The sequence below is a fragment of the Pelobates fuscus genome, chromosome 4 (genome assembly GCF_036172605.1).
Source record: "Pelobates fuscus isolate aPelFus1 chromosome 4, aPelFus1.pri, whole genome shotgun sequence".
Taxonomy (NCBI): domain Eukaryota; kingdom Metazoa; phylum Chordata; class Amphibia; order Anura; family Pelobatidae; genus Pelobates; species Pelobates fuscus.
This window is the reverse complement of record NC_086320.1, coordinates 126,519,979-126,541,070: the sequence shown is the minus strand read 5'-3', so window position 1 is coordinate 126,541,070 and position 21,092 is coordinate 126,519,979. Positions and strand designations below refer to the sequence as shown.

Below are 21,092 nucleotides of genomic sequence, written 5' to 3'. Positions count from 1 at the left end.
TATACGGAACACTGTTAATATCTCTCTAAAACCCTGTAATATTGATGAATCGTATATTTAACTCTGCACTCAAAAATAAAGAATTTAAAAACAAAAAACCCTTCTTTGTTGACCTCTGTAAGGGTTTCTCCGAATGGAGCCTCTGTAAACGGATTGGACTCTAAAACAACCTTTTATTCCAATGCTGTTTCCGGTTCTCTTCTGGTAATGCTTTCTTATCATCCTTCATTTGCTTCAAAAGATCATTTAATTTGGAACCAAAAAGTCTGCCTGGTTCAAAGGGAATGTCAGAGATTTTTTGGATGCCGATCAGTTTCTCAACCATACTGCTCTTCTTGCCACCGTAGATAAACCCATAGCTTTAGCCGAGATCTTCAGACTTTCTGTAGAGGATCAACTAGGAAGTCAGATACCATCTTGATATTTTGTAAAAACTGAACTGGAACTTCTTTGGATTCAGCCGCATAAATCTTTTTGAATATTTCCAGCCAATGCTTCTGTACCTTCGCCACTGAAGTACCTGCAATCAGTGCTTTGCATTGAGATGCTGAGGAGACAAACAGTTTATTCAAAGAAGAATCGATAAGTTTTTCCATTGCATCTTTCAAGCCACTAGAATCCCCAATAGGTAAAGTGGTCTTTTTTCCAAACTGAGCTACTGGGATGTCTACTGATGGTAACGGAGAGGCACTCGGGATCCTCTCGGATAGAAAAAAGAGCTTTAAAGAAATAAAAGGTTTTCTTTCTGGGAATTTCCATTCCCTTAAAATCAAGTCCTTTAGCTGTGGATGAAAAGGAAAAACCTTGGATTTTTTTTTACTTTGGTCCTGAATTATTCCTGATCACCCATCAGTAACTGGACTTCCTTAACTAGTTTTCCAACAGATTCCTCTGGAAAAGAAAGTTCTTCATCAGAAGAATCACTAGAATCCTCATCTCTGGATCCTGAAACTGAATATTCAGAGCTTGCGTCAACAAAACATAAAATTCAAATGAAAAATTTAATAATTCTTACCATAATGGCCTCAAAGTGTGTTGGAGGGCAGGTGAGAACACACTTGCAACATATTCTGAGTGCACTTGGCAAACAGTTAGTTGCTGCTGGTTAAATAGCCTCTAAAAAGGTCCTGGAAACCAAAATTCAAAAAAAAAAAAAATCCCTGTGCGTGTGTTCCGCCAGGACCACCTTCCTCTTACCCGGCGCAGTCTTAGGCGAAAACAGATAAAAGCAGGTGGAAGTCAGGCGTCCAGCATGCTTACCACTGGAAGGAGTTCTGGCGAAAATACCAGTGTCAATTTGAGAAGCAGAGCCTCCAAGCCTCAACCCCCTCACCATACTTCCTGGAAAAAAACAGGGAAAGCCTGATACACCCTCCTCTGCCAAAGGCAGGCAAAGAACTGTGGTTCTTAGAGGCAAGAGTCACTTTATAGTGCCAAAGGTAATTTGGGGGAGGTACCTAAAAATTTGGGGGTTTGCCTTCCTGTTTTTTTCCCTCCAGATTAGAAATCCTGTTGTAAAGCACTGCCTCTAATCTAAAGGGAAAAGTAGTGTTTACAGTGCTAAGACTACAGGGACATACTATAGATACCACAACTACTATATTAAGAAATAGTGGTTCTGGTGACTAATGTCCCTTTAAACTAATGGAGGTACAGAAGGTGGATCAAATCAAACATGGCATAAATACCCAATAAACTGGGTCAATTTCTGCAGATCTAAAAAGCATATAATTTTAAATAACAGAAGTGCAATAAGGCAAGTGTTAACATTTTATACAATAATATACGCTAGACTAGAAAAAAAAAAAGTAGGTCGCTCACTCTTAAAAATGGTGATTTAAATGGGAGAGATGGTTTCTCTTAGCTCCAATTATACCCCTTAACACAATGTAAGCATTGTTTGAATATCTTATTCTTCTGTTTTGATAAAAACGATATACCGTATATACTCGAGTATAAGCCGAGTTTTTCAGCCCATTTTTTGGGCTGAAAAACCCCAACTCTGCTTATACTCGAGTCAAGGTCTGTATTATGGCAATTTGCATTGCCATAACACAGACCGGGGGAGAGGGGGGCTGGCAGAGCTGTACTTACCTGTTCTGCAGCTCCTGTCAGCTCTCTCCTCCTCCGCGCCGTCCGTTCAGCACCTCGGTCAGCTCCCAGTGTAAGTCTCGCGAGAGCCGCGGCTCTCGCGAGACTTACACTGGGAGCTGACAGAGGGAGCTGCACGGACGGCGCAGAGGAGGAGAGAGCTGACAGGAGCTGCAGAACAGGTAAGTACAGCTCTGCCAGCCCCCCTCTCCCCCCCCACTGAACTGCCACTGGACCACCAGGGAAGGAGAGCCCCCCTCCCTGCCATGTATCAAGCAGGGAGGGGGGACGAAAAAAAAATAAAATAAGAAATAATAATAAAAAAAAAAAAAAAAATAATAATAAAAAAATAAATAAAAAAAAAAGGGGGTATAAGGACCACTGTGGGAGGGGGGGGTATAAGGACCACTATGGGAGGGAGGGGGTGGGATAAGGACCACTATGGGAGGGAGGGGGGGGATAAGGACCACTATACCACTATGGAAGGGAGGGGGGGATAAGGACCACTATTGGAGGGAGGGGGGTGGGATAAGGACCACTATGGGAGGGAGGGGGGGAGAAAAGGAACACTATGGGAGGGAGGGGGGGATAAGGACCACTATGGGAGGAAGAGAGGGGGGGGATAAGGACCACTATGGGAGGGGGGGGGATAAGGACCACTAGGGGAGGGAGGGGGGGGGATAAGGACCACTAGGGGAGGGGAGGGGGGATAAGGACCACTAGGGAAGGGGAGGGGGAAGTAAGGACCACTAGGGAAGGGGAGGGGGAAGTAAGGACCACTAGGGGAGGGGAGGGGGAAGTAAGGACCACTAGGGGAGGGGTGAGTCAGGACCACTGGGGGAGGGGGGTGAAGGAACACGGGGGTGGGGAGGTAAGGACCACTGAGGGAGGAGGAGGGGAGGTCAGGACATATGGGGGGGGGGCAAATATCCTTGCACCGGCCCTGCACACACTGCATTCATACACACACTGCATTCATACACACACTGCATTCATACACACACTGCATTCATACACACACTGCATTCATACACACACTGCATTCATACACACACTGCACTCATACACACACACTGCACTCATACACACACACACACACTGCACTCACACACACACACACACGCTGCACTCACACACACACACACACGCTGCACTCACACACACACACACACGCTGCACTCACACACACACACACACGCTGCACTCACACACACGCTGCACTCACACACACACACACGCTGCACTCATACACACACACGCTGCACTCATACACACACACGCTGCACTCATACACACGCTGCACTCATACACACACGCTGCACTCATACGCACACACGCTGCACTCATACGCACACACGCTGCACTCATACGCACACACGCTGCACTCATACGCACACACGCTGCACTCATACGCACACACGCTGCACTCATACGCACACACGCTGCACTCATACGCACACACGCTGCACTCATACGCACACACGCTGCACTCATACGCACACACGCTGCACTCATACGCACACACTGCATTCATTATACACACACTGTAAATAAATATTCAATTAATATATTTTTTTTAGGATCTAATTTTATTTAGAAATTTACCAGTAGCTGCTGCATTTCCCACCCTAGTCTTATACTCGAGTCAATAAGTTTTCCCAGTTTTTTGGGGAAAAATTAGGGGCCTCGGCTTATATTCGGGTCGGCTTATACTCGAGTATATACGGTACATTCATATATAAAAATGCGATTGATGAACCTAGACCTACCTGTATTCGAATGAAGATTACTTTCAACAGACGGCCTAGCAGCATTCACACTGGTACGTGAAGGAAGTCTTTGGTTTGATGACTCATCTTCAGAGCTTCCACCTTCAAGTCCTGGCCTAAAACTTAGTCTATTCTGCTCTTCAACCTAAAATCAGGATGTTAGCATTAGCAGCTGACAAGTTTATGTCTCTTAAAATAAATAAAACATTTATAAAAGTAAAAAAAAAATAAAAAAAAAATAGAATGCCCTTTAACCTACATTATTTTAGAATTACATTCTATGTCTGAAGTGCTCAAAGATATAATTAAATAGACACACTCAGCACAATATAACTACTACAACTCAGTGTAGACCAGTGGTTCCCAACCCGGTCCTTAACCCCTTAAGGACCAAACTTCTGGAATAAAAGGGAATCATGACATGTCACACATGTCATGTGTCCTTAAGGGGTTAAGTACCCCTCAACAGTCCAGGATTTAGGGGTTACCAAGTTGTGTCTAAGGCGTTTTTAGAATAAAAAAAAAAAAAAAAAAAAAATACATTAGACACAACAGGGTAATCCCTGAATCCTGGACTGGTAGGAGATACTTGAGGACTGGTTAGGGAACCACTGGTCTAGACAATAGAGTTTAATGAGTGCTTGGGTGACATATCATTGACTTGTGTCGAGTCATTTGAGCGGTTTGACATAATATAGGGCTCTATGGCTTCTAAAGCCTTAACTTTTGCAAATATATGCTGGGGTGTATTAACCAACAGGTTTCAGTCTACCACTGCTTTAAAGCTCGACTACTAATGCAGAAGTTCACCTAGGGTGCCCAGAGGGCTCCTTCAAGCAACGGTTTGAAATTAAAACAGTTTCTAAAATATATACATATACCAAGTGCATTGCTGTGCTCTGCAGAAACTGCTCTCTCTGAAGGTGTAGCTGTGCAGCCTTTTCAAGTTCCAGTTGTACGTCATCATCATCATCATCATCACTAGCAGGTGCCGAATCCATGCCGGTGGCCGCCAGCCGAACATGAAGCATCTGGAAATGTTCCTATAGCAAGGAATTGTTACAGAAGGTATAACTACAAACATTTAGAACAACACTAGACTTACTAGCTTGTATGTTGTGGATATTTCAAAACATAGGCAATTAACAGGGTATTCAACAAAGTTCTACGCTAAAGTTAATTATCCCCTGCATACCTCACAGTCCTCCAGAAACTGTAATCTTTCGGATTCCTGATTCACTGTTCTAGTTGGAATGCTATTTCTTGTCTGGAATTAAAAAAAGAGGAAATAAGTTAACATTAGTACAGCGATATTAAATGGAATACTAACAGAACTTACAATCACCATGCCCATTAGAGTAATTTTCAAGAAACGGCACAGTATATGTAAACAAGTTCCAAATGTGTCAAATGCTCTATTGGGCACTTCGGAGGGGGTCCTGCCACTGCAATCGCTCTAAAACCTGCACAATAAAGATTTTTACTCATCTGGAATCCAACACTTGGCAAAGCTCCCGGAGCCCAACACTTGGCAAACCTCCTGGAGCCCACCCCTCCTGACATCACTGAACTGCTGGCAATGGAGAGGAGAGGGCTGTCTCCCAATGCAGTCGCTCTGCCTGCAAGGGGAAGATTATAATGTCCTCTATCAGAGTGCAGAGACGTAATTTATGCACAGAATGGAGTTGTGGGCCATCAATGTCACGTGCGCTGGGGTGCAATCTTTTGAATAAGATCAGAAGGTGATAAAACCCATTGCTTCCCCTTGATTCCTTTTTCACAATATGCGACTTCTCCAACAAAAATTAACATTTAAAAAAAAAAAAATAATAATTAAACATTATTTGCTCTGTACCGTATAGGAGACTCTCCTAGGATCCGCAATCTCCTGCCCTTCAATAATACCACGCTGCATTCCTGGAGGAAGAAGTTTTTTGAAATAAGCCTCCAACTGGTCATCATAAAATTCTTCATCATCCAATTCATCTGTTGAATGGGAGCAAATTGAAATTTGATAGTTTACCACTAGACTAACAACAATGTGGATGTCAGGTCATAGATAAAGAATTGGTGCATAATAAATGTACAAATACATCGCAGTTTACTTAAGGATCACGATTAACCATTTTTTGCGCTTTCCAGAAATAATGCAATAAAACATCCAAAACCAATTCAACATAAAAATAAAAAATAAAAAAAAATAAAAAATATCACACACAAATGTATTTATTTATTTTAAATCACATTGCAACGGCAATGCAAACATTCAGGCTCTGATTTATGCGTTAATGCCTGCACAAATATTGAAAAAAATATTGAATATATTAAAATTTAAAAAATTGTCAGATAAAACATAACTGCATATTAATAGGTAGATGACAAAGAAAATTCTAAACAAACTTGCAATAGACTTTTTTTTTTAAATAGTTCTGAGTCAATGAATCATCCCTTCATACAGAGCAGTCAATCTAAATTGTTTGAAAATGTTTTAGCATTTTGACATTTATTTTGTCTTAAAGGACCACTATAGGCACCCAGACCACTTCAGCTTAATGAAGTGGTCTGGGTGCCAGGTCCCTCTAGGATTAACCCTTTCTTCTGATGTTTACATTAGGGTTAATCCAGCCTCTAGTGGCTGTCTCATTGACAGCCGCTAGAGGCGCTTCCGCGCTTCTCACTGTGATTTTCACAGTGAGAAGACGCCAGCGTCCATAGGAAAGCATTGAGAATGCTTTCCTATGAGACTGGCTGAATGCGCACGGCTCTTGCTCGCCCCCTTCCTTGTCACGGGAGTGAGACCCTGAGGGTGGGGACACTATAGTGGTCCTTTAATATATGCACAACGCCAATTATTCAGATGGGTACCTGTCCATAGGTGCAAAATCACATTATTTATTAATTTTCTCTGCTGTATAATTGGATTCATAGTGGAGATCATCCAACATTAAAGTTATATATAGAGAGTTGTGGGAAAGGTGAACAACAGGTTTGGAATAAACTTCATGATTGCATCTTACAGAAATTAAACAGATCACATATTGCAAAAACACCACCCAGATTTTGATACAGATTAATATTAGAAACAAGATTGTGATAGAGATGATGTTTTGGGGCCTACAACTAAGTAAACAAAAATGACTCCAATCTTTCATATTACCAAAGGAATGTTAGTGTAAATACCTAAATTTTCACTTGGAAATTAAATAGATTTGCAAGTTAAGGTATTTTCTTAATCATATAATGCAAAGTAAATAAATAGCAGAAACCATATATAGTGCAAAAAACCGGAAAAACCACAGTTTTGCACATTGGATTTGGAGGTGCAATGTGGGCTCTCCTGTTTTTAAAAATGAAGGCTATTTACTACAAATCATTTATGTGGACCTGATACTACAACTACCACAGAGGATCACCATTGTTCTGAGCAGTACATAACAGCTCCCAGTTTGTGAGTGCTATCCAATACCCAATCCCTTTCACCATCACTAAATACTTTTCTGCATTTTAAGCTGTTTAATCTTTGTATGCAGTTTGCACATAGAGACTTATTAACTTAATATTGTTTTTACACAAGAGCGATATCCATTTGCATATTTTAAATATATTTTGGGTTATTAGAATTCATTCATAAGTTGGTTACAATCACTATATCAAGTGTATTCCTGTATTTACAGGTATAGTGCACTTTAATTTTATATTTAAGGTACTTTCTTGCAGAACCCTGCAGAGGGTTGAATTGCTCAGAACAGACTTCAGAACATGTCTTTAAAAACATGGGTTGTTAATTGGCTGTCTAGCTGGAGTCAAGTGGTTACATGATGACAAACTGCAATAGGGTTATAAATAGATGCAGTGATATATAGAATGGGGGAGAGGGTTGAGAGGAATTCCCTTGAGTGCAACTATTAACAACTCTGAATAGAGATAATCATCATCACAAGAAATGTAGACCACAAAATCTGCATGTTTTCACTGATCTATACACCAATTAATTCTCTATATTAAGGTAATCATATAAAAGTCTTTGTAAACACAGAAGGCTTGCATAAAAAATAGGTACCTGAAGAACTGCCATCTAAGCTGGCAATAGACATTAGCTTTTCATTTTCTAAGAAACTTGAAACGGATTCAAAGTCATCCTCTGATGTAGGTTTCCTGATGTCTTCGGAAAAATCTGCTGTAACTGGAGGCTAAATAAAATGTGATCCGAGAAATAAAATAAATTAAAAAGTAAGCATATTAATACAAATCAATAGGAAGTGAGGTAGGGATAATGCACAAATGTTATGAATACACAAAACTTGATACAAAAATGATTAACTGAACAGTAATCACTAGAGCCCACCAGGAGCAACCTGGTGCCTCCCAAACAAGTAGTCAAACGGTTTTAGAATAGTATGCCAAATTACCTGAGCACCTGTCCTGCTCCTTAAAGTTCCTTCCACCACTCGGCCATGCTGGGTTGTGCTCATAGGCTGACAGCACCTCTGACTTTGCTAAATGTGTTTGTGGTATCTTGGAGACCAGTAGCACAACTTGCTAATGTACATGCTACTTTGGGCTACAGTGTATCCACAGATGCTACAATTCTGCTGCAAAACAAGATTAACCCCCTAAAGACTTTTACTCAGAACCTTTGGACTTTTTAAGCAAGTTTTTAACAGTTTATGTGTATGAACTAACTTATAGCGATATATGGAGGTTAACATACTACTATTAATTCACAGTGGCAAGTTGCTGATTTTGCACATTCATTTGATTGCCTACTATCAGGCTATCATATATAGCGCTGAGTCGGTGACACTTCTTTTTATGAACAATGAACTAGCTCTGCACAGCAGGGCTTAGCTTTGTGGACCCAGGAGAGGCGGCAATTGGTGCTCAGATGACCCAGCTACATTGTTCAACGGTTCTTGAACCAATATAGACTATTCTAGGAGGGTGCCTGCGGACTGTATTGGTAAAATAAATAAATAGAAAGCCCAACAAACAACAGATCAGTCACTTTAACACTCCCCAAGCACACTCTGTTATACTGCTTATAATTTGTAAACGCAGTACTCTCAGCCAGAGAACAATCCGGTAGAGAGTACAGAAAGGGTTAAAGGGGTACTAACAGGGCTTAACCCTAAATCATACAAAAGATACAAAAATAAGGAAATGAGGGAGAAGCATCCCTAAACAGGGAACAAATCCCATCAAGACCAGTACCCCCAGTAGAGCACTATATAAAACCTTGCAAGAAAGACTGTATCTCAGACAAGGTAAAAAAATAAAGTTTTAATAATAAAGTATATTAGAGATCTAAACACCAAGTGTCTAAAATACACCAGACTGTTAAACCTATAGATATAGAAAAATACTGAGAAATATAATTTCAGCCCAATTCTATATGACTTCAAAAGTGTAATATAAATTGATACTTTGTAATCAATTCACTCAGAGTAGCAGAGTGATTAGTACAAATTATAACAATATAAGTAGCAAAAAGTATCAACTCATAATACTAGCGGAAATATACTCTGATTAGTCCAGATAGATGAAATCATGGACATGAAAGAACCCTTGAATCTTATATGTATCTAAATTCTATACAACAAATACCTCAAAACCTATAAAGCTCACTCAGACTAAAATAGCCCTATATGTATCACACAAAGTGAGTAAATCGAAAGGACAGGAAGAGGTAGTTTGATGAAAATTAAAGTAAGAAATAATATAGTGGTATAGAGGGTTCTCACAACTCCATATAAAGTATATACATCTATCACAAAAAGCAGAGACTCAGCCGGCAAAATAGAGTCCCTGCATAGGTGTAGCGTGTTAGGTTCTAACAGGCTACTTAGAGACAGTCTGTAAACCGTGAAAAAATACCAATAGCCCGACGCGCGTTTCGGCGATAATAAATAGTCTTTAACAAGGGCACAAGTAAGCAAGGAAGGTCCCACTTACCTCCTTCTCCTTAAATATACCACCAAAAAAAAAAACTGCATTCAATTAGTGGGTTGTATCTCTTTGAAAAGCCAATACGGTTCGGCGGTGGGAGGTCCCGAAAATCGGCACTCAGTCAGAATCCCATGGAGGCGCATGCGTGTACAGATCTCGCTGCGCATGCGCACGGCACCTTTCAACACGACAATATTCTGAATAGAAGGTTATGTCGCTCATTGAGCCGCCAATGTAGTTTGGCGGGGGGGGGGGGGGGTCCCAGGAATCGCCACTTAGCCAAATTACAAGAGAGGCGCATGCGTGTAGATATCTCGCCGCGCATGCGCGCAGCATCCTTCCGCACGACAATGTAACTGCAACCTCGATAGGTTTCACCAGGCGCCCCTATAGGTAGATTGTTGAACTGTATAACACTATTATTATTTCTTAGACACAAAACACTAAATGTTTTGAATTCAATTAAAGTGTACATGCTCAATTGACACTAAAAAAAAAATAGTGTACATAATCAGTAGTAGAGAGTAGCCTGGGGAAGAAATTTGGATAAGGGAAAGAAGGGGACAATAACAAAAATAAAGTAATAAACAGGCAGGTAAAATCAAAATATGTCAAACAAAAAAAACACACAAACAGCAAAAAAAAAAAAAAAAAAAAAAATCACAGTGAACCCAATGGTCTTTTTCAAAGTCCAAAGCCCATTGGTGAAGTATTGTTTATATGAAAGGATTCCATAGATCCCATATATCCTAAGTATCCTGGGGACACAGGAGGCATCATTAGAGATTAAAGTAAATTAAATTAAAGTTAAATTGGATAAAAGCGGCAAAGGAAAACCCCTCATTAAGACCAAGAGGTTGTAATGTCTTAAGTCCAAAAATCCATCTTGACTCCCTCTTAGTAGTCGATCATAGTTCCCACGTCTCGGATGTCTCTTGACCCACTCTAAGCCACAAAACGTATTAGTTTTGTGGCTTAGAGTGGGTCAAGAGACATCCGAGACGTGGGAACTATGATCGACTACTAAGACAGAAGAGTCAAGATGGATTTTTAGAATTAAGACATTACAACCTCTTGGTCTTAATGAGGGGTTTTCCTTTGCCCCTTTTATCCAATTTAACTTTAATTTAATTTACTTTAATCTCTAATGATGCCTCCTGTGTCCCCAGGATACTTAGGATATATGGGATCTATGGAATCCTTTCATATAAACAATACTTCACCAAAGGGCTTTGGACTGTGATTTTTTTTTGCGGTTTGTGTGTTTTTTGTTTGACATATTTTGATTTCACCTGCCTGTTTATTACTTTATTTTTGTTATTGTCCCCTTCTTTCCCTTCTCCAAATTTCTTCCCCAGGCTACTCTCTACTACTGATTATGTACACTATTTTTTTTAGTGTCAATTGAGCATGTACACTTTAATTGAATTCAAAACATTTAGTGTTTTGTGTCTAAGAAATAATAGAGTGTTATACAGTTCAACAATCTACCTATAGGGGCGCCTGGTGAAACCGAATCGAGGTTGCAGTTACATTGTCGTGTGGAAGGACGCTGCGCGCATGCGCGGCGAGATATCTACACGCATGCGCCTCTTGTAATTTGGCTAGGTGCCAATTCCTGGGACTTCCCCCCGCCAAAATACATTGGCGGCTCAATGAGCGACATAACCTTCTATTCAGAATATTGTCGTGTTGAAAGGTGCCGTGCGCAGTGAGATCTGTACACGCATGCGCCTCCATGGGATTCTGACCAAGTGCTGATTTTCGGGACCTCCCACCGCCGAACCGTATTGGCTGTTCAAAGAGAGATACAACCCACTAATTGAATGTAGTTTTTTGGCGGTATATTTAAGGAGAAGGAGGTAAGGGGACCTTCCTTGCTTACTTGTGCCCTTGATAAAGGCGATTATTATCGCTGAAACGCGCGTCGGGCTATGGGTAGTTTTTCACGGTTTACAGACTGTCTCTAAGTAGCCTGTTAGAACCTAACACGCTACACCTATGCAGGGACTCTATTTTGCCGGCTGAGTCTCTGCTTTTTGTGATAGATGTATATACTTTATATGGAGTTGTGAGAACCCTCTATACCACTATATTATTTCTTACTTTAATTTTCATCAAACTACCTCTTCCTGTCCTTTCGATTTACTCACTTTGTGTGATACATATAGGGCTATTTTAGTCTGAGTGAGCTTTATAGGTTTTGAGGTATTTTTTGTATAGAATTTAGATACATATAAGATTCAAGGGTTCTTTCATGTCCATGATTTCATCTATCTGGACTAATCAGAGTATATTTCCGCTAGTATTATGAGTTGATACTTTTTGCTACTTATATTGTTAAAATTTGTACTAATCACTCTGCTACTCTGAGTGAATTGATTACAAAGTATCAATTTATATTACACTCTTGAAGTCATATAGAATTGGGCTGAAATTATATTTCTCAGTATTTTTCTATATCTATAGGTTTAACAGTATGGTGTATTTTAGACACTTGGTGTTTAGATCTCTAATATACTTTATTATTAAAACTTTATTTTTTTACCTTGTCTGAGATACAGTCTTTCTTGCAAGGTTTTATATAGTGCTCTACTGGGGGTACTGGTCTTGATGGGATTTGTTCCCTGTTTAGGGATGCTTCTCCCTCATTTCCTTATTTTTGCTGCTTATAATTTGACAGGTTCCAAAATAGCAAAAGCATTACAGAAAAGAAAACTGGTATTAAACTAATATGAATGGGAAATACTATAGAATTGTTTAAATAAAATAAAGCATACCTCTTTTTGTTTGCTGTGTGGATATTTGTAAAGATCACTTGATAATTCTGTGGACAGGGGTGAAAAAACAAGTTATTCTTACACATGACTTGATTGAGGGTTGATATCACATTTTTTTTAAACACCACAAAATGCAAAACATATTTACAATATTCATCAGTGTTATATAAAGATAAAATATCTAGCCTTTGGTAGCACAGTATTTGGATGGGGTTTATTTTACATTACAGAAACCAGTCAGTGAGTGTGGGAACATACGCTGATTCTCATTTGATGAACTGTGTTCCATATCAGCATTTGAGGGGTTTTGCAGTGCAGGGCCTCCCCCTTCAACAGTCTTCTGCGGACCACTGCAAAAAAAAAATTTAAAAAAAGGAATACACATCAAATCTCCGATCACATATCTCTAACGCAATAACCACAGCCTCTTAATGTAGTTATCCGTTAACCAAGAACAATGGTGGATTTTTTTGTGTGTATATTCAACAAGAATTTCACTAGACATTTACAAACTATAATTTAGTAAAGAAAAAAAAAGCATATCAAAACATCACATGTCTAGGCACTAGTCAATCAATGTTTGATATAGCTCCATCAATCTGAGTTTCTACAAAACAGAACTGGGCACTGGTATGAGGTCCAAGGGCTAAAGCAATAAGTCAGCTCAAGAAAAGCCTTTATCAAGCTCAACTGATTGAATTACAGTGGTGGAGCTTTGAGGCACTTTTGGTACCATAACCATATGCTTGATTAACTGCTTGGTTTCTGTTACCAAAGCAAATTCTTCAACATCTGCAGTTATAAATTCATCCCTCATTTTACATTTCAACATGTAAATGTCATATACAGCTTTTTATTTCTCCAACATCAGCCAGAATATACACATTTATATTTTCACATCCAAAAATAAATAAAAAAAAAACATTATAAAAATGAGTGCGTTCATATTAAAACTATAAAAGCTAGTTCATATATTCAATTACTTTGTGTGTGCTCAGAGCAAAAGAAATGCTCAAAATACTTACAATTCATCCTTGAAGCCAAGAACATGTTTCCCTTTCAAATCACTATCAGACTGACTGAAATGAATGGAGTTATCTGCGGGCGATAATTTGCCATTACCTAAATAGGATGCCTGAATATCAGGAAGTCTGTGAAACAAGAGTCAATAATAATTTTAACAATCACAATAATTCCAGTTTTCTACAGCTTATACAACATGTTGCATAATTTTATAAAGGCTCTGTCACTTAAACGGAAACTCTAGCAAAAGAACCACTATAACTACATTGTAGTGATTTTGGTGAAAAAAAGCCTGAAGGCTCTCATTTGTAAAAAAAAAAAAAAAAAAAAAAAATCACTCTGAATGTTACCCATAGAGATGCATTGATATAATGTGGAGATGCCAACTGGCTCAGCGCAGTGATTGCCGCACATGCACAATAGGCCACACAATGCTGGTCTGTGATACTCTCAGCTAGGTGCGGTGAGGGATGAAAGGTGCATTAGACTTAAAACGGCATTGTCATTTTTTTTCCCTTTCAGTTCTTTTGCTTATGCCCTTTGTATCTTAATGTTTAAACTCCATCAATTGCCACTTGCCTTTATTTATATTTATCTTTACTTAGATCTCAACCCCTGGGTGCCTCTAATTTGTTTCTCTCTCTCTCCAGGAAGTCTGCAATTTGTCCTTCTGTCGTAATCTTTTGACAGATGGATAGTGGGTATATCTGCTTAGCAATTGAAATGGAACCTTGCTTAAAGTGACTCCAGTGCCAGGAAAACATATCCTTTGTCCTGGCACTGCAGGACCCTGCAGTGCCCCTCTCTCTCTCCCACCCCCATCCCATGTTGCTGAAGGGGTTTAAACCCCTTCAGATGATTTACCTGAATCCAATGCAGATGTCCCTCAGCGCTGGATCAGGCTCCGCCCACGCTCCCACACAATTGCCGCGCACATATTGGACCTCCCTATAGGAAACCATTATTCAATGCTTTCCTATGGAGATTCTGGCAACGCTGGAGGTTCTCATGCACAGCGTGAGGATGCCCAGGGTAGATTAAAACACTTTTCGTGTTCCAAGTACACGGAAGTCCCTCGAGTGGCTGTCTGATAGACAGTCACTTGAGGAGGACTTAACCCGGCAAGGTAATTATTGCAGTTTATAAAAACTGCAATAATTACAATTGCAGGGTTAAGGGTGGTGGGAGTTGGCACACAGACCACTCCAATGGGAAGAAGTGGTCTGGGTGCCTCGAGTGTCCCTTTACGCTCTGCCCACTGCAATAGATAACACTCCCCATGAGATGAATTAGTAAGTGTGTGTGTAATATATATATAAACAAAGTAAGAAGAAATGCAAAATAAAAACAAGGAGAAAGAGGGTAAAAGAAAATTTAAATAAAATTTAAAACGCGAAAACCTGCAAAGTGACAAGGCCACTTTAAGGGGTGGGGGGTGGCTAAATTGAAATTCCAATAAAAAAAAAAAATACAAGATAAAGTGTTTTTTGTTTTTATTTCTTTTGCTTTATGGTCAATTCTAAAGAGGACGAACGCTGGATTTTCTGCTGTCTACTAGGCTTTATACTATAAAGTGCTCCTTCATAGATGAGAGTACATTTCCTTTAGCGTCTACCCTGGGCCACCACAAAGTAACAAGCATGATCACCTCTAGGGGTCGAAATACAAAAAACACAAAAGTGACAGAGCCCAATTGAAAATACAGAGAACAATCATCCAGTCAGAAAAAGATTAAGATGTGCAATACGAGATAGCCCTTTACAGTCCATGAAATGGAAAATAGAAACACATATGAATTAAAAAAGGGTAAGCATCAATATCCGAATAATTCATAGTGGACAATTCACCACTTTATAAATGGACATGCATTTAAGGTTAGTCTATAACAATGGGATACTTGGTTCTAACAGTACAATACACACTACCTGTCAAATCCAGAACGAGTTTTGGCAACAGTAGATGCAGCAACTGGCAGTCCAAGATTTGATGTAAGGGTACAGTTTTCTAATGCCACACTTATGTTGCTGTTTATGGACTCTCCTAGAAAACTTGGAAAAGTCTCATCTTCTATTTTTGAGAAGCTTTCAGTCATTGTAGGACTTACCCCTACAAAACCAAATAATAAACATTAGCATGCTATTTACTTCAAAAAGCAAAAAAATAAAAAATAAAAATTTAATTAAGGACTGAGTCAAATATACACGTGATAAAAACAAAACGTAAATAAAACCTGGAATTCAGGGGAAACAGGGCTTTTATTTAACATCAAATATTTAGCTATGAAACAATTTAATATAAATATAAAAAATATGGGAGAAAGTAAGAAATGTTGTTATTGTTTTACTTCTATATGACATTTTGACTGTAAATGTCATAATACGGTTTGCTTTTACTGCAATAAAATACCCATTTGTATTCAGCGATGTCTCGGGTGTAAAACAGTACCCCCTCTGTACAGGTTTTATGGAGTTTTGGGAAGTTACAGGGTCAAATATAGCATGTTCATTTTTCAGTTTATACATATTGAATTTGTTTATACATATTGAAAAGTAGCCCAGGAATGAGAATTGCCCCCATGATGGCATACCATTTGCAAAAGTAGACCACCCAAAGTATTACAAATGCAGTATGTCCAGTCTTTTCTAGTAGCCACTTAGTTTCAAACACTGGCCAAATTTAGCGTTCATATTTGTGTGTGAAGAATGCAAAAAAACTAAAATGAACCCTAATTTTGGCCAGTGCTTGTGACTAAGTGGCTACTTAAAAAAGACTGGACATACCTCACTTGCAATACCTTGGGTTGTCTACTTTTGCAAATCGTATGCCATCATGGGAGTAATTCTCATTCCTGGGCTACCATACGGTCTCAAGGCAACATTACCAAACTGGCAAATTCCGATATAAAAAACAATGAAATGCAAGCCTTATATTTGACTCTCTAACTTTCCAAAACACTGTAAAACCAATACATGGGGGGTACTGTTATACTTGGGAGGCTTCAATGAACACAAACATTAGGGTTTCAAAACAGTAAAACATATTACAACAATATCGTCCGTAAAAGTGCTGTTCTTGTGTGAAAAATGCAAAAAACTTCACTTTTACTGAAAATAACATTGTTGTAATACAATTTATCATTTTGAATCACTAATGTGTGTGTTCAGCAAAGTCTCCCGAGTACAACAGTACCCTCCATGAACAGGTTTTATGATGTCTTGGAAAGTTGCAGGGTTAAATATAGTGCTGGCAAATTACATTCTCTGCACGGTCTGTCTGGCACATCACATTTTTTTTTCCAATTCTTTCTTTTACTTGTGCATATAGTTAACCAGCAGTTTTGCACTGCCACGACAGCAGGTGCTAACATAAAGGATACATGCGATAACAGCAGTGTGGTAACAGAAACATTGCACATTTTTTTTTTCTAAACAAGATTAAGTCACTAAATGTTAAACGATATGCTTGTTGTATGAATAGCCTGTCATGATGAGTCTATTGATCGTATATGCTCACTTCTGGTATACACTAGTGACTACAGTAAAAGTGACTACATTTTCATCCTGCTAAATATAACATTGCTATTCGAGTACTTGACTGCCATTACTATAGTTCTAAATGCTAGTAAATAAGCTCTTTTTACGCTGACTTAAATAACGAGTATACATCTTGCTTGGCTGCCTGAGCTTTGTGAGAGTGGTTGCAGGTTTTGTAATGCTTGGGCTAAAACATGTGCAACTCTAATAAACACCAAAGCAGCCCTAGCATTAAAGGGAAACTCCAGTGCCAGGAAAACAATCCTGGAGGGTCCCTCTCCCTCCCACCCCCCAATCCCCAGTTGCTGAAGGGGTGAAAACCCCTTCAGTGACTTACCAGAGGCAGAGTCTTACCAGAGGCAGAGTCTTACCAGAGGCAGAGTCTTACCAGAGGCAGAGTCTTACCAGAGGCAGAGTCTTACCAGAGGCAGAGTCTTACCAGAGGCAGAGTCTTACCAGAGGCAGAGATGTCCCACGTCGCTCCTCCTTCTGCTTACATCGGCCGGTGGGCGAGACTGATCCCGCCCGCCGGCCGAGGAGACCTAATGCGCATGCGCGGCAATGCCGTGCATACGCATTAGCGCACCCCATAGGAAAGCATTGAAAATTAATTTTAATGCTTCCCTATGGGGAATAGAGCGACGCTGGAGGTCCTCACACAGCGTGAGGACGTCCAGCGACGCTCTAGCACAGAAAACCTTTGCTAAAGAGCAGGAAGTTCCCTCTAGTGGCTGTCTAATAGACAGCCACTAGGGGAGGACTTAACCCTGCAAGGTAATTATTGCAGTTTAAAAAAAACTGCAATAATTACACTTGCAGGGTTAAGGGTAGTGGGAGTTGGCACCCAGACCACTCCAATGAGCAGAAGTGGTCTGGGTGCCTGGAGTGTCCCTTTAACGCTTAGACTGTGGAGTATCCCCCCCAAGTAGGTCCCATTTCAGCCAGGTGAGGATCAGAGTTTGCCTGTCAGGAGACCAGCCTTTGTGCAGCGTGATGTCAGGATATTTATATCGGTAGACATTTTGTGCTATGATAGAAATTAAAAGTGTATATTGCCTGAATCACTCAGAACAGAGCAGACTCCATTTTGGATTTCGAGCTAACAGACACAAATTTCTATCCTCTTTGTAACTAAACACTAGCCTGAACTAAGGAATGCTTTGTATAAACAAACCAAGTAATACAATGAGTCTAACAGAGAAGGGGATGGAATATTCTTCTTAATGTTAGCTTCACACAAGAAAGCCAGACACCAGTGACCAGATAAGACTTAGTAATTAATTTTACTTTCTAAATTTTACAAGATTCCCATTGTAAGTGAAAGGTGAGACTAAGTTTCTGTCATTTTAGAAATTACAGCAGGAATTGGAGACACACTGTCTGAAGAAAATTCAAAGAAACTCTTTGAACTGACAAGTAACTTATAAATTATGGCAGCTATATAGATAAACTAAATAACGTCAGAATAGCCACCAGGAAAAGTTAACTCTTTCCTGGATAGGAATGTTTAGTGGGACGAGACTGCCCTCTATAGACCAAATACTTAAATTGCTATCTGGACGGTAACCACACCTCCAGTTTTCTATTGGTCTATCACCTAGTGACGAACAGAGAATTTTTCCTTTTAAAAAGTTAAGACAAAGGGAAGAGAGGGGCTAAGTCAAAGAGTCGGGGGAAGTGAGCAGTGGAGGCGATCGTAAGAAGTCAGGATCGCAGGCGAAGAAAGAAAAGCAGAGTCAGAGCGAGAAATCCATTCAGTTCCCGCATTGATTTGCTCTAAATTAAGACAAGATATCTTTTTAGGCAAGTTAAAATTCTGCTTATAGAAAAAGGTAGATTACTCTTATTGGATGGATCCAGGAAATGACTAATGAGCTGGTTTAGGTGTTATTTTATTTAAAATTACATGAGAATAGGTCTTAATTACCTAGGAGGTCTAGCCAGCATTGAAAGGGTTATTCTAACTGTTAAAGTTTTATGGCCTTACGCTGCAAGCTGTGTGAAAGAAAGCTTTTCTGTGTGTGTAAGTTTCACTTTCGTTCTCTGTGAAGCACCATCATCAATCTTGTCTTGACAATTGACTGTGTTAACCATTGGAATGTGTATTGCCATTTGTATTGCATACTCATGTTATACTAAATATTCATTGATAATTCACGCATGTTACTTATTATTTAATTTGTCACAATAAATTGTATCTATTTTTATAACAAATTGTGATTTTATTTATATGGAATACATTTCACTTACATGATAATCTCTAAGATCTGAGAATTGAAATAGTGGGCAATTCTCAACTGTTTACTATTATCATCCCATAAATAACCCCACAGTGAATGTTGTTCTTGGTACGGGAAGCTTGGTGGCTGCTGTGCTGTTCATAGTCCCTTCGAGAGTAGAACGATCCGGCGCTTATCTCAGACTGGAGAGAGGCTCCAGAAATCATGTGTGCTATAAGTAGTCAGTCAGTTTTTTTCGGCCCCCTCACGGTGTGCAGCTTGGTATGGTAGGTAGGCTGTTATACCGTAATAGTTCTTCCTTTGCTTCAGCTCTTGGGGTCTTATTACCCTTTCTGCCGGTTCCCACTGTGTCTGGTTCGGTAGGCTGCTTATGAGGCTACAGAAGAGGTGAGTGCGCCAAGTTGTTATCAGGGTCGCCTGCCTCGTGGTCTCTGCCATTTTAAAGCAGCTTGCGCGTTCGGCCTTCACTGCCTCCGCTCTGAGCACCAGCGTTGTGGTGTTCAGATGGGTCACAGGGTGGGGACCGGGATCACCCCCGCCTAGCCCCGGGTTTCTGCTTTACCACTGGTGGGCAGGATAGCTGGGCAGCGGCCATCCACCCCGCGACTCGGATCACCCCTCCGAGGGACTGAAACTTCTCAGCAAGGCGGAGCACGTATTGAGGAGCACAACCGGAAATCCACTTGGTGCCGGCGGGAAGTTAGAGTAGAACACCTGGGTGAGTTATTTCACTGAATTTAATGTTATATATTGTTCGTTTGCGTACTGTTTATTGTTGTCCTGTTATCTTTTAACCTGAGGAAGGTCCCAATCGGGGACCGAAACGTTTCAATAAAATTTGTATTTTAAGTCCGAAGAGCAGCCTCTCTTGTTTGGTTTTATAATATATAAACACACACACACACACACACACACACACACACATACATACATACACACAATTTATTTTACATGTTTAACAATAGTTTTTTTTACGCTACCCACCAGCAGGGGGACTGTCTACAGACCAGAGTCTCTCTGCTGGCAGATCCACAGCCAGCTATAGGGGGCCATATTTGCTGTGGGGGGGGGGGGGGGGAGGGGGGGGAGGGAGGCTGCCTGGGCTGTCAGCGGCGGAAGCAAGTCCACTGGAGCTCCTGGGGTAGAAAGCCCATTATAATGGGGGACAGCATTTAAAAAACTAAATAAAATAAAGGTTTTCATACTTTTGCAATAACAATATGTGCAGAATATTATTTTATTTATATAGCTCCATCACATTCCGTAGCGCTGTACAATGGGTGGACTAACAGACATGTAATTGTAACCAGACAATTGGACGTACAGGAACGGAGATGGAGGACCCTGCTCAACGAGCTTACATTCTAGATGGAGTGGGGTATAGTGACACAAAGGGTAAAAGTAGGGGTATGAAGTAGGTTGTTTGAAAAGTATTCATTGAGGGCTTAGTAGGTCATTTTTGACAGTTGCAAGAGAGGAGTCATGGGGGATGGGGGATAAAAACCTGCTAACAGTTTAATTGATATGCTTTCTTGAAAAAGTTTTCAATGATTTTTTGAATGAGTGGAGACTGGGTGAAAGTCTTACGGAGAAGGGAAGAGAGTTCCACAGAATAGGTGCAGCCTTGGAGAAATCTTGGAGGCGAGCATTAGAGGTGGGCGTACGGACAGAGGATATACGTAGGTCTTTGGCAGAGCGTAGGGGCCTCGA

At 40.1% G+C, this 21,092-nt stretch overlaps 1 protein-coding gene across 5 annotated transcripts in view; it reads right to left on the bottom strand.

The window, feature by feature from the left end:
• Window positions 1-21,092, bottom strand: part of CEP192 (centrosomal protein 192) — a 109,957-nt gene that overhangs the window by 78,179 nt on the left and 10,686 nt on the right. For 4 of the 5 annotated variants that reach the window (XM_063451603.1, XM_063451600.1, XM_063451602.1 and 1 more), the window contains exons 2-10: window positions 15,535-15,715; window positions 13,612-13,737; window positions 12,845-12,936; window positions 12,587-12,633; window positions 7,921-8,050; window positions 5,716-5,846; window positions 5,056-5,127; window positions 4,742-4,903; window positions 3,861-4,005 (exon numbers count right to left, since the gene is read on the bottom strand). In XM_063451603.1, the coding sequence (XP_063307673.1) occupies window positions 3,861-4,005; window positions 4,742-4,903; window positions 5,056-5,127; window positions 5,716-5,846; window positions 7,921-8,050; window positions 12,587-12,633; window positions 12,845-12,936; window positions 13,612-13,737; window positions 15,535-15,701 (1,072 nt within the window). In that variant the 5' untranslated portion in view covers window positions 15,702-15,715. Of the gene's footprint in view, window positions 1-3,860; window positions 4,006-4,741; window positions 4,904-5,055; window positions 5,128-5,715; window positions 5,847-7,920; window positions 8,051-12,586; window positions 12,634-12,844; window positions 12,937-13,611; window positions 13,738-15,534; window positions 15,716-21,092 lie in introns of those variants that run through there. The other variant, XM_063451604.1, reaches the window with a different exon arrangement.